At 53.3% G+C, this 14,167-nt stretch overlaps 1 protein-coding gene across 2 annotated transcripts; it reads left to right on the top strand.

The window, feature by feature from the left end:
- The first annotated feature begins 280 nt into the window (after positions 1-280).
- Positions 281-12,700, top strand: LOC119091202 (histone acetyltransferase KAT6A). Of its 2 annotated transcripts, XR_005093372.1 has the most exons (7): positions 281-971; positions 7,368-7,650; positions 8,396-8,505; positions 10,339-10,480; positions 11,021-11,391; positions 11,728-11,929; positions 12,243-12,700. XR_005093372.1 is itself a non-coding variant. In XM_037213852.1 (6 exons), exons 1-6 carry the CDS (start codon positions 339-341, stop codon positions 11,875-11,877), a joined length of 1,689 nt encoding a protein of 562 aa, XP_037069747.1. In that variant the 5' UTR covers positions 281-338; the 3' UTR covers positions 11,878-12,700. The 2 variants fall into 2 exon arrangements, 1 of the variants encoding a protein (XP_037069747.1); XM_037213852.1 differs by having other exon boundaries at positions 11,728-12,700.
- Positions 12,701-14,167: the final 1,467 nt, after the last annotated feature.

Below are 14,167 nucleotides of genomic sequence, written 5' to 3'. Positions count from 1 at the left end.
ACGTTCGCCTACATGGGAAGTGGTTGAAAAATGATTACGAAGATATCTTTTAAAAAAATCAAAACTTTTCATAAAATAAAACCTACATTCTAAAACTCAAGCGAGCTGTTCCGCTATTATGGAATTACAGCTATGAGATAGATCAAAGTAAACTCCAGGGAGTATCTCTCAGTGCACCATTTGGCCAACACCCTATTTCTTTTACTTGCTCCTACTACTTCACCTCTACCCACAATGCATTTCCATCAGGCCTGTACGAAGGTGGGGTATTTTTCTAGCATGGCGTGAGGTGGCTGGTGAGGGGCGCGCTGTGGTGTTTCGTGTTGCCTGGTGAACTTATGGCTTCGGCAAAGACAGTGGCAAGTTTGAAAAATCGACAGTGTGTCAAGGATTACATTTTGACCGCCATTGACCAGCTGAAGCAGCGCAAAGCTCGTCCAGATCGGTACCGCATTGCCTATGTTCTCAGCAAGCAATTCGGAGTGGATGTTGAAGCTGCTAACGACACATTGGAGCAAATGACAGATGAACACAAGATTGTTCGGGTGGACTACAAGGGTTCTGTGAGCTACAGAGACATCAGAAACTGGATACGCGTCAACGATAATATTCAAGGGATATCCATGTACGGAGGTGCCTTTATCCTGAATTCTGATCGGGCTAGTGCTGCCATCCACGAAGCGGTCAAATCGTTAGCACTTGATAAAAATGCAAGGACAGTGACCTTGGCCGAGGTGGAAAAATACTTCAAAGACAAGGCACATAATCAATACACCACCGCGCCTTTGGCCGTCGCGCTTCAACGTGAAGTGAACGCCGGGCACCTGCTGAAAGCGGGCGTCAATGTTTTCGCTCTCCAGACATCGAAAAAACAAAAACAGGAGATGATGGTAAACCGGACAGAATCACCTACATCAGAGGGGACTTCAGATGGAAACGATGCCATCAATGACAACGGAAAAAGAGTAAAGGTACGTCGTGTCCCAGTTTTGGTTTCATGCGCGCATGGTAACAATATTACCATTCCGATCTCCCCATTCCTAGGGCCTAGATTCAAGCGCAAAGTTCGTCTTTGCATGTTCCCAAGCACCAAAAACACATATGTGATGGCATGTTGTGGATTACGCCCTGCAATGCTTCCGTCCTGACTGTATAGATGTGTGTCCCCGGTGTTTCAGGGCCTTCCCGTGTCATTGTATTTGATCGGGTTTCTTTAAGCTTGGCGTGAGTTAGCACCGATTGGGTGGCGAATAAGGTCAGCTCCGTGTAACTTTCTACATGCTGGAATGCGGATCACACGCGCTACGCTTATGTTTTCAAATCGTCAGCAAATAACGTGCGCTTACTGTTCGCTGTTTCGCATCGGGCAAGAACCAGAGATAAAACAACCGTAGGTACAGGGTACAAGGAAATGCTACGAACAGACGACTTGCGCCGCATTCGCTTAAACGCACCGCTGCCAAATTAACGTGTGTAGGCACAGGAGTTCAGTTATTGGGGAAGGTAAAGAGGTTCAACGCAGGCGCGTGCCCCCAGCGGCACGGATTCTAGTGAGGCCTGGGAGTGAGGGTGGCGGGGGCGTTGGATTTTAAAATTTAGCGTTGGCCATATATGTGTACGTTGCCATAAAAACCCTAGCCTCAAATGTCAGTTGAGAGTACCTGTTACACCCATTGGGGAATACTGGACAATGCGGGTCCATGTCGGTCAGACCAGCAACAACGGGCGGTCTATTCCCTGTCTGTTTGAACCTTGGAACAGTCTTTTGCAATTAAAGCCGTACCAAAAATTACAAGTAGGCTTGGGACCGGCGTATATTTCACATTTATAATTTTGAGCTTGTCCTCCGAACAGATAGGCAGTTGCAGCAACACGAAAGTGTAGATCCTACCTTCACTCAGCTCGACCACCACATTTCAGCACCAGTTCGCGATGCTGTAAATGCTAATCCTTTCCTATCATCAATATACAAATCGCAAAGGCGAAGAACATGCTCGGGCTGCCTTCCAAATGTACGAATTGGTGCTCTTAAGGCACTCAAAGGTACTGAGTTCAGATGCATCATAGTTTTCGTACGCCCCCTAGCCGTCGCCCGATATTAGCCACAGAGCAGACTCCACGCGGCTGGGGAGACTGCAACGCCGGGTTTAGGCGTTTTGTTTGTTTCAAGACTTGCAAGCGCGCAGGTTAAAACGAATGTTACAACATTTTCCTCCATAATTGATGATAACAGAAGGTTGAAAGGAACCCAGGCGAATATATCACAAAGTCTTAGAGTCCTATCTGTTATTTCACTCAACCATTGTACAGTGAATAGCGCCGGTAGATTATTCCATGCAGTTTTTAATGGCTGCTTGCTGTAGTCCGTTGACTTCAAAATGCAAGTAGTATGGTATCTTCCGGCAGCTTATGACTTCTTTTAAAGTTAACGAAGGGAACGCAGAACAAAACAATAAAAATCGCGCCCCCTGTAAACCCAATGGGCCCTATCTGGTTATCTCGTTGGAGAGGGGGCCCTTTCACCATCGCGAAACCCCTTGTGAGCCATATGCCCTCCCCTCCCCCTACCAGACCTTGTGCTCCTGCTTTCTGGGCTTTATTTTCGCGTATACTCGAAAACAATGTCCGTATACATTAACATAAGGGACTGAGATAACCAAATGCTACTATTTTGGGCGTTCATTTTCCGTTTTCAGCACCGAAAAATTTTCACCTCTGGCTCCATCCAGGTTATCTTTTTGCGCGTCGTACTACGGGCAGAATATTATCGACCCGCAGCAATGCGGGCGTACAGGTAGTCGTAGTGATAAATCTAGGGTACAACTTTTTGCACGTCAGAACATTAAAACAGTTGGCGGGAGATATGTATGATCATTAGAACATTGGTACTCAGCTAAGAAGTGACGTCATCGGATGTCAGTTTGCCATTGCGTATGGCCCGAAGACTTTCGCGAAATGCTGGACTGCTGTGCGAGTGCATCATTAAAATATTGTTTCTAATCTCTCGCACTATGTCCATGAGTTGGGAACAGCCTGTCTGATTCCTACAGAACAGTACTGAAGGCAGCGTTTCCATTAGTAATCCATTTGGTTTTATTAGCAATCCGGTTCAGTCCGGTTGGCACGAGTGGTTTTGGGTTTGGAGCACTTGTTGAGCAAAACTAGCCACGCACACTTCGTGCGGAGGGTTAGCCTTACAACGTGGTGCCGCCGGCCCGAGTCTTGGTTGATCCTCGCTGGCTAGCTGCCAGCTGACCTGCCCATCATACGCCAGCTCTGGGACTGGTACAACTGTAAAATGCTCTAAGGCTGTGAAACGGACATGTGACACAACATGGGTGCAGAATGCCTACTTCATGGAAGCGAAACCTTCAAATGATGCAGAAGAGGCCTTTCGGGACGGAGAATTGGCGCATTTTCTGCCATCGCTGTGGTCTTGAGCAGAGTGAGGGACGAAAAACGTGTGACATGAAGATGCACTCATGCTGTTGCAGATGAAGAGAAATGTTGGTGAGAAACAGGGTTACTAAGATAACGTCCCTGGATATTAACACGCGACCGGGTGGCTGGTTGGATGCCCTTGGCTCGGGTGGGGTGGATGTCAATTTGACCCCCCTGAGATTTCAGGAACTGAGAGAGCTACAGACACCAAGTTCACAGGGTGTGTTAACCTGTACGTGAACTCTCAGGTCAAATTTTTGGCCTCCTAGGTCATGACCTTCGGGTGAAAAATGTAAGACAAGGTCAAACTCCAAGTTGGTCTCCAAAGTGTCCCCAGAACCTACAAACTTGTTGGAAGAAAAGGTCACAATCATTCGAGGTCAGTGACCTTGTTTAACCTTCAGGTCATGGTGACCAAAATCATGGAAGACCGCCTTGAGTTTTGGATTTGAATGAACGAGAAATATTAAGCTAGGCAGTTTGTTCCTAAACACGAAATGATGACTTGGGTCATTTTAGGTCAGCAGCCTTTTCTGACCTACAAGAAATCCATGGGAGATACCAAATGCGGTTCATGTTATCACTAAATTATAAACGAGCACCAGAAACTACCCTAAACAGCGAGCCCTAGAGAAGGACAGCAGGTTAATTTTGGCCCTGGTCTGACCTTCATATCTGACCCTAGGTCAATGAAATCAGGCCATTCAATTGTTGCGTTGCCTAAGAAAGCATCTCAGAGATGTATGGCTTCGTCTAACTTTCCGTTGTTCCATCAGATTAAATGATTTCCTTGAAATTGACTACGCTGAATCGATGGTCTGACTGTAACCTGCCGTAGGTCTGCGATTTACAAGGCACATCCCATCTTTTATACCGCGCGATCCACTATCCAATTTTTTACAGTGGTACAAAATGGGACTTGGTGAGATGGACAGGGTTCTTGACAGAAAATGAGCACCCTTTCAAAAATGAGTGCCCGTTTTCTAAAGAGTGAGCCACGCGGGATGAAAGACTCATTGAGCACCCTCTTCACAATAGCGATATCGCTATGGTATCGATCGTATCTCGCCGGGGAACATTGCCACTCCTCTTTTAAGTAACACCCCTATGATCTTGAGAATCCCGAGGTGAAAATTGACGTCTGTCGTAGGGATGAATTGGTTTCCGAAATAAAAACACCGGTATAGAGTTCTCCGCTGCGGAAAAGTTTGTGCCAGAGGAATTCTAATATCGCAATTGCATGGCGTGACACGTCCGAGCACTCCCGCTCTTACGAATGAGGCTGCCGTTCGCGGAAGCCATTCTTGAGCTATGGTGAAATGGCCGTACTTGTTTGAGATCATCATGAATACGGGGCCAGATCTCGGTGCGGCATTGTAGTAGCACGAGACCAACTAATTCAGGCAGGGAGGAAACGGGCGACCGAATTAGCAAAGACGTGACTCCATTTTCGGATTCGGTCATGCGCTAATACGCTGTAACCATGAATCCGCCCGCTTTTGGACGTTCTTAAGGACCGCTATCGACAACCAGAGCAGATAAAACGTATAGCGAACCACACGGTGTATGCTGCTGTACCGTCTGTAAATCACTAAGCGATGTCGGCGCTGCCTGACCGTAGGTGTGTTCGGGGCCAACAGCAAAGCGCTCGGTGCCGTGAAAACCAGCCCGAGAAACACGTGCACTGAGGTCTAAACCGAAAAGGAGTGGGGCATGAAACAGTGTGTTTAAAGAGTGCCACGCAGAGAGCCGAACTGATGCCCGCAGATACCCACCCAAGGTATGTGCGTGTCGGCAGTACTTACCGTTGGTCACAGTCGCCGAGAACGTCAGCTATGCAAAATTCCTCAGTTTCGTCAATTGAAATTGCTGCGTCTTGCGAGTCCGAGTCTTGCAGGACAAACTCCGCTGACAGGCGATAGTTCTCGTGCTACGGTGACTCGGGGTGTCTTGCGAGGCCGAGTCTTGCAGGACAAACTCCACTGACAGGCGATAGTTCTCGTGCTGCGGTGGCTCGGGGTGCCTTGCGGGTCCGAGTGTTGCAGGACAAACTCTGCTGCCAGGCGATAGTTCTCGTGCTACGGTGGCTCGGGAGACCGAAGGCGATATGACCGGCTGCTCCCATGACAGTGAGCCTGTTCTCGAGCCTGACCAGTGCCTTGTAGGTCTGGCTGCTGTTAACGATGTCTTGTTAGGATTCTCGGCCTGGACCCAGCACAGGTGATCCCTGGTCGTGCTGTTCTGGTGGCCTCCCAAAGGCGCATGGGATTTGGCACGCCGCGTGCCTGCAGCATAACGGTGAACAGCTGCCTGAGCTGTCTTGGTGTTTGGTGCCTGCTGCCTTCCCCAGTGTCTTGGTGTTTGGTGACTGCTACCTTCTCCAGTGTCTTGGTGTTTGGTGGCTGCTGCCTTCTCCAGTGTCTTGGTGTTTGGTGACTGCTGCCTTCTCCAGTGCAGCAAAACGAGGTCCTCCATTGGCATTTGGGCCTTTGACGATGTGGAGGATGAGGCGCGGGTGAAGGTAGTCCTGCTAGTTCGCGTGCACGCGTACATCCATCCTCTCGATTACATCACCATTGGTGTAGTGATATGTCCGGATGTGATGCGGGCGGCCCGGGTTGATGGCGATGTGTCCTGTAAGTAACATGTATAAACACAGGACACAAATGTGCTGTCACGGATAAGCAGTTCCTCAGGAATCTCTTTTTGGAAACATAACCCAATTCGTTGATTTCACTGGTCGTTTCTCATTTTTGCTTTATCCGTCTCTACTCAACTGACAAATTCGCAATAACATAAAACATATGTTGACTTGAGACTCATTTAAATAAAAGACGCAATACATACCAAAATAACGTGACAAAATTACGGATTATAGTCCTTTGCCGAACGCCTAATGATCCGTGACCGGTTCGTTGTTTTACAGAAATGTCAGTCAGCATTTCAGCGTGCGTTCAGTCCCCCAACGGAGCATTGCTGTCTAAAATATGCGGGTCTTTTTTGATATAGTCAATTTTTTGTAGGTAAATAAGCCTCGAGTCATCGTGTCTTGTATATGACCACCAACCGACTCAAACAAGGACTAAAACTCGTTTGCAATGCATCAGCACGCGGCGGTCTACGCTATCTGCTTCTTTAATAGATTTCAACTGATACGAAACTCGGACAGGAAATGAGCTATTCCGTAACAAGTGGCCCTCGCAAATTGCCGTTCCTTCACGTACGCCATGAGTGACACTAGGTAGCCTGATTCATGTGCTTTTCCACGACATTGATCGCGCGTTGTTGCTACCGCGGGGCCTGGAATAACGGAGACGCAATGCCGCCATGTCCTTCACACCGAATCACGTTAACTAATGCAAACACAAGCTGATGGGGCGCAAGCTGTGGAACGTTTCGTCCGGGCTGACGAACCACGTCGGCTCGGCGGTTTGCGTTATCTGAGTTGCTCCCCTCTCTCCCCCCCCCCCCCCCCGCCCCATCAGTTGGTCCCGCACGTCCGCAGCGATCCGACGCTAATGACGCGCACGTGCTGAAGCTGAGTCCTTGCAGACTTCTTCGCTGTGATGTCGTACTGGTTGAAACACTTGGGACCTGATATCTGCGATTTTTGTTTCCGAAGGCCGCAGCTCCCCGAAATTCGCAAAAAAATGACGCGAATCTAAGTTGAGTCGTGATTCTCCCCCAATCGTCCGTTGACCGTGGTTGGCCCGGGATCTTCTCCGCAAATCATCCGTTGTTTGACCCTCATAGCCCGTGGATTGTCTCGACACCATGTGATATCGATCAATATTGGGGGCGTGCGGTCGGGTACCATCGACTGTTTCCAGCTAGCCCACCGCTGGCCGCTGCTCGGGCTCCCTGTTGAAACTGCACCGGTCTCCGAAAATGCCCCAATTGACGGGTCTGTTTTCGTTTTCCCGCAGAAAACCAAGGTGATCTTCGACCCGAGCGAGACGCGCCCGACGCAAACCGACCAGCCGGCGGCCAAGCGAGCAAAGAAGATGGTGATGAGCGCTCTTAGCTCGTCCGCTGCCGCCGCCGTCGCTGCTGCCCCTGCCGCGGCCACCGCCGCCGCCACTGCAACCTCCACGTCCACCGTCACCGCTACCGCCTCCACGACCGCCCCGGCCAGGCGTGTGTGCAACTTCTGTCACAAGCAGACCAAACATGAGGTGGTGCTGGTGTGTCGTCAGTGCCAGACGCCAGGTGAGTGGGATGTCAACCTTACCCCAATGGCAGGTGGGTTGTTAACCTGACCCCATAGATCTGTGGTTGGTGGGCTGCGATTTGACCTGAAGTTTGGTCAAGGCCATTTACCGATTTTGAAGTGGCTGACTGGCGACCTGAGCTCAGGTCAGCAGGCTAGTGACCTGATCCAAAGCTAAAGGGGTAATTCAAGATGAGTGGCGCGATGATGTCACTCGAGGTCGGCGGCGCTCTGGTATGGGTCGCTCTGCTGCCGCCGCGGCCCGCCCTCTGCCACCTTAACAGCCGAGATTTGAAGCAGCGACAGAGCTGACTGCTGTGTATTACATGGTGCTGTGTGCGGGCGGCTCTGTGTCAGACACTGTGTCAGCTCAACCGGAGCTGGCGGCGCGGCTGCGCCGGCGGTGCTGCCCGACGGATTTGCGATCGGAAAGCCCCGTGCTCTATCCTCGACATGGTTAGCCTCCGCTGACTTGTTTCTAAGGGCCATGACGGTGGCCGAACAGAAGCGGTTGCTATTCTTGCTCTAGAAACAAAACCCACGTGACGCCGCACTATTGGATCTCCTACCGGGAGTTCCATGTAGGGTACCTGAACCGCAGTACTGATTTTCTCGATTGGGTACTGCCATAGGACGAATGAGGGTCGTGTCCTCCTGCTCGTCCATCGTCCGATCGCAGCGGGTCGTGTTTTTAGTCACTGACTCAGTACCGGTCTGTGCTCACCTTGTGCTTGTGCTCTCCAGCGCACCCGAGCTGCTTGGGATACAGCAGACGCCTGGCCAAGGTCGTGCAAAATCACCCGTGGACATGCATGGACTGCAAGACCTGCAAGCTCTGCCGGGACGTGGGTGGGGTGAGTGTGCGACGAAGGGGCCCCGTCATATGTGCCGGACCAGAGACGCCCATAGCTCTCCAATCCGTTCCTGTTGGCGATGCTCTTGTGCATTGTGATGTTGCGTTTTTGTCAGTTGGTGCAGCTGCTAGGCGCCATATGACCAGGATAATCAGCGTGATAAATTCGCCATCATCATTATCAGTGCACCTGCGAGTGACATTACCATACATACCAGCATTACTATTCGCATTATTTTGGTGTCATGGACGGCAAACTGAAACATGGAGATGCATTGACATCCCGACTAAATAGTACATCAATAGGTGCAAGGTACTACGAACAGTAATTTCAAACCTACGGGCCTAGCCAGCTGGATTTTTTTTAGACAGCGAGTCATAGTTTTGACAGGCTACCAGTATTCCGGGAATGATATAGATAGCTCCGACTCATTGTTTCTGTGAATGCTTTTCTGTAAACCCGTGGCTGCAGACACGATTTTAATTAAACACGCATCACGCACCGAGGCACTGATCGTATTCGCTAGATCAGCCATGGTAATCTTTGCACGTTGAGGCCCAGTCGCCGACTTCTTATAAGAGCAGATTCAGTAATTTTCCTTGTTGGTCCTGTGCTCTTAATATTAAAGAGTTCTAGAAGGTTCTGTACCCGCCTGTATTCCAGCCTTCAAGTGTTGGTCAAGAAAAATGGTCTCCGAAAGGGGACTTTTCTGTCCGGTTGCTCGCGTCACGCACGTGCTCAGTAAAGCTCAGACGAACAGGGTATTTGGACTTCCCCGACATAGGCTTTGTTCATTCCATGCATTTTCGCACAGCTCACACCTAATTTTTAAACCAGATGCGGATGCGTGCTATCCCCGTGATAACCAGACACCATGAACACGATATTTTTGAGCGTCGTACCATTCCACAGATCTCTGCGTATGCGCAGTTTGATTTTCTGACGATGTGTAAGACCTCCCAAAGCATACGCAAACGCTTAACTTTCAAAGGCAAATTGATAGCGCGAGAAGTTGTAACGGCAGCGACGTTTGCCATTACAGGTTTCCGTAAAAGGACACGACTTCCGTCAACAGGAAGCCGCGACCTTGTCAATCGTCACTCATTTTGATCACTATGTTCGGCCAAAAGATACATTGAATACACAGTTTCTTAGGCGTCGGGATTCACGGGGCTGAAATTAAACTTACTTGCATATTCTCTTCGCATGAGACAAAGCAAAATGTGCTTAGCATTCGCAAACGAAGTTTCTCGGAGGAGACATGACACCGTACCCGGGACCTGTGCTGCCTTGCCTTGCCGTGTTGCGATGTCGTGGGCACTCCTCTTCTTATGAAAGACTACTGACACGCCGCCGCCGCCTGGCCGCAGCATTCGCGCACCCTGTGTGCTCTGCACGTCCAGCACCCCGTACCCCGCCCACTGTGTATGCTCTGCACGTCCAGCACCCCGTACCCCGCCCACTGTATATGCTCTGCACGTCCAGCACCCCGTACCCCGCCCACTGTGTGTGCTCTGCACGTCCAGCACCCCGTACCCCGCCCACTGTGTGTGCTCTGCACGTCCAGCACCCCGTACCCCGCCCACTGTGTGTGCTCTGCACGTCCAGCACCCCGTACCCCGCCCACCGTGTGCGCTCTGCACGTCCAGCACCCCGTACCCCGCCCACTGTGTGTGCTTCGCACGTCCAGCACTCCGCACACCGTGTGCGCTCTGCACGACCAACACCCCGCCCACTGTGTGCGCTCTGCACGGCCAGTGTTCCGTTCACCCCGCACACCCCGTCGTTAGAGTGTCCCGCGCAGGCGGCCCAGCTCACCGGCGTCTGCCGCAGGAGCTGATATTCTGCGACAAGTGCGACGAGGCGTACCACATGGTGTGCCACCGGCCGGTGGTGCGGCGAAAGCCGGTCGGCGAGTGGATGTGTCTGCAGTGTCGCGGTGGCAAGCCCGGTCCCGGCCGGCCCGCCAAGCTAGGTGAGGCCGCGCGACGCTGCGGCTCGGGCGACGAGAGGGAGCACGTGGAGCCGTGGATGCTGTTTGAGAGTGGAAGCGGACCAGCTCACCAGAGCTAGTTTAGAGCGGTTCTGGAGCGGTTTTGGACGGTTTTAGAGCGCTCTTGGGGTGGGGTGTGTGTGGGGGGGCCGGAGTGGGAGGGGGTAGGCGTGCACCGAGGAACGTCTGGCCACCTTCCGGCAGGCCTTTTGCCAAGGCGAGGCTGGTGACGGTTGTGATAAGTGCCAGCTTTGTGTCTCTCTTTCTCTGAGGGACCTGGAGTGCGGAAAGGTCGTGTGGAACTTGCGACGGATCGATGGTCAGCCGCGACAGGTCGAAGGTCAGCCCGTTGTGATAACCAGGAAAAGTTAGGATTGGTAATCCGTGATGTACTGAAACAGGTCTCGCTGCCCGTTAAAACGCCATCAGCAAGCGTTGGCATCTGGTGCGTGCGCACAGCGAGATGTCAGCACGTCACCGTCGGCACTTGACCTCAACCTTGACTTGACCCCTTGACTTCAGCTTGGAAGCCACAATCGCCGCCTGCCCGTGAGCTGCTGGCGAAGCCGGCGGCGGTGGCGGCGTCGCAACCGAAGGTAGCGCAGAAAACCGCGCCGAAGCCAGCACTAAAGTTGGCTCAAAAGCCGGCGCCGAAATCGGTGCAGAAGCCGGCGCAGAAGCCGGTGCAGAAGCCGGCGCAAAAACCGCCGCCGAAGCCGGCGCCGAAGCCGGCGCCGGTTGCGGTGGCGGTCCGGCTGGACTGGCCGCTGCAGCTGTTGGACGCGCCGGTGGACCCCAGCGTACCGGACGCTTCCGGCTGGAGCACCGCCGAGGTGGCCGCTTACTTCAGCCGTCACGGCTTCGCCCAACACGCCGACGCCTTCCGCAAGCACGTGAGTGCACCGCCAGCGTAGCCGGCCGGCGCGCCGGTGCTGTTGGCCGCGGGGCGCGCCGCTCGTCCGGTGCTGGCGGCCAGCGGGTGCGCCGCTCGTACGGTGTCAGCGAGCGCGGGGCAGCAGTCAGAGGGAGGCCCCCCTCCGGTGCCGGCTGAGTGCCAGGCGGTCAGACGCGACAGGCGGCTGTGTTAATGGGATGAAGGCGGCTGCCGTTCAGCTCGTGCCACTGTCGGTGGCGTGGTCCGCGGTGGTCTCGGATACAGCGTCTGACTGTGATGACTGGAGCTATGCACACCGCCGTTTGAAAGCGTCACCTCGTGCCGTCTCCCACAGGAGGTGGACGGACCGGCGCTGCTGATGCTGGCCAGGATGGACGTGCTGCGAGGCCTTGGCCTGAAGCTCGGGCCCGCGCTCAAAGTCTACAACCACGTCAAGCTGTTGCAGACACGGCGGCGAGCCTGTCTGGACTTCTGCCTACTCTGAGCACCGATAGATGACAGTCTGTGCAGCGAGCTTGCGTGGACTTCTCCCTGCTGTGAGTGTCAATAGATGGCAGATGTGGCGGGCTTGCGTGGCCTGCATCCCGTGAACGCCGATAACATGACGGGCTTGCTTGAAATTCTGCCTGCCGTGACTGGCGATAGATGGCACTTCCAGCGCCTCGCGGCTTTCGAATAATACGTCCGCGAGCTGTGTCCCTCCTTCATGTCATGGATGTCAGTGCTCGGATGTGGGAGGAATGTTTCACGCCGCCGCCGACACCCGGCCTCATGTGTGGTTCGGCGGTAGCGGCTGCGGTTATCAGACTACTTCGCCACCGGAGTGACGGCTGATTAATTCGTCGCCAGGCCTGTCGTGGACCGGGCCATCTCGGCGTGTAACGGCGTGGAGGCGCTGGCTGCTTCTCCGGTGTGTGTTGTCAGATGGCTGTTTTTCGCCGTCGGCTGGCTAAGCTGAGTCAGTCAGAGCTCCGCGTGACACAGAGACCTCATGCGGTGCTTGGTGTGGCATCTCCCATGCTTCCCTGTCGGTAGAATCAGCTGCGTGATGTCATTAGCCGAGATCTCTGGTATGTGGAGGCCGCGAGCCAAGTGAAGTGTTTTGGTGGTTTGTAGCAAGGCGGAGTAGGTACCGTGTATTGCCACCCCGGTGCACCGACGCCGTAAAGGGCGAGACATATATGTACGTGCATCGATTCCTGTGCTCGGTCTTCGGAATGGTTCAGGTACTCAGGTGGTCTGCGTACCCGGGTGATATGCATGCTACCTTTTGTGACGGAGCGATTGACGTGTATACATACATCAAAAGAGAGTTTTTGACCGGTGACGGTGTCGCAAGCCATACAGCATGTTTGTGGCCGAAGAAAGGCTTAGACATGTGGTGATCAGGCGCAACCCTGGAAGATGACGAGACCACCAGGTAACGAGGCAACAGCAGTTTTGCCACCAAAGAGCCATGCTATTGAGTGTTACAGGAAACCAGAGAATGACAATTTATTCCCGAAGGAAATGTCTCGCTTCTAGTGCTGAGCTGAGGTAGCCAGTTTGTTGCCTACGAAGACGTTCACTACCATTGATGTTTCAGGGTCAACGTTTTCGTGCTTGCTGAGCCGGAATGCGCTTAATTAGCCGGCCGGTTACCTAACATCCAGGTCTTCTTATTCGGCATCCAAACTCCGTTACGTAACGAGCAGTGATGACAGCCACGGCTAACTAGCTGACCACGAACCGCCGCTGTCGGTCCGTGATCGGCTGAATGCGACACCTGAGCCCTGCGCCAGCTGGACCGCATAATGACCTTCGCATGAATACGATGTAGCGCCTTTTGACGACAGCACGGGACGAGCGCGGCCAAAGGACGGCACATCAGTCATGTTCTTCCATTTTCCGATGCCTTGAAAACTGGAGATGCAAGGGCCGAGCAGGGAAAGGAATAACGCGTAGGCGGTAGATGTCGTCACTGGAGTCTTTTCCACGGATGACGCGTGGCAGAAGTCGTAGTTTGACAGCGCCCTGGAGGTGGCAGCACTATGTGTGTGCGCAATGGCTGGGTGGCGGCACGGTGCGGTCGGGCCTGCAAATCCATGACCTCACTTGATTCCGTGCGCTGAACCAAGCAACCGCAACCGCCCCGACCCGACGACCGCCAGTGGTTTGAAGCGCGGCGCCCGCAACAGTCACGCGGCTGCTGGAGCACTTTCACTGCCCACAGGCCGCCGGCCGACGCCTGCACGCAGGCGCACGCCTCGCAAAATCACCAACGAGGCCCTGACCGTGACCTGGTAGGGCCTGGCTTGCGGTCGCCCCGGACGGTGGCGCCACATAGCGGAAACACTCCTGATCCCGCCACCGACGCGCTGGCTCAGCGAGCCTCGCCAGAGCGACCAGGAGAGCGAGGGGAGGAGGCAATGTGGTCAATGTGGTCTCCGATGTGGTCACCAGGGAAGCCCAGAGCCGTTTCAAGCCTCGCCAGAATGACCGAAGGGGTGACACAGCCTCCGATATGGTCACCGGGGAGACCCTGAGCCTTCCCGAACCTCGCGATAACGCAGCTGAACAAGAAACCTCCGAGAACATGGCTCACACATTCCAGAAAATCTGATACGCGGTAGTTACCCCCTAATGGAACCTCACTGCAAGGCAGCTGAACCGGAGACCCCCGAGAACATGACTCACACATTCCGGAAAATCTGATGTATGGTGCTTACCCTCTAACGGAGCCTCACTTCAAGGCAGCTGAACCGGAGACCTCCGAGAACATGGCCCAGGCATTT

Source organism: Pollicipes pollicipes, unplaced genomic scaffold (assembly GCF_011947565.3).
Source record: "Pollicipes pollicipes isolate AB1234 unplaced genomic scaffold, Ppol_2.1 Scaffold_3447;HRSCAF=4054_pilon_pilon_pilon, whole genome shotgun sequence".
Classification (NCBI taxonomy): domain Eukaryota; kingdom Metazoa; phylum Arthropoda; class Thecostraca; order Pollicipedomorpha; family Pollicipedidae; genus Pollicipes; species Pollicipes pollicipes.
This window is presented reverse-complemented; position numbering and strand designations above follow the sequence as displayed.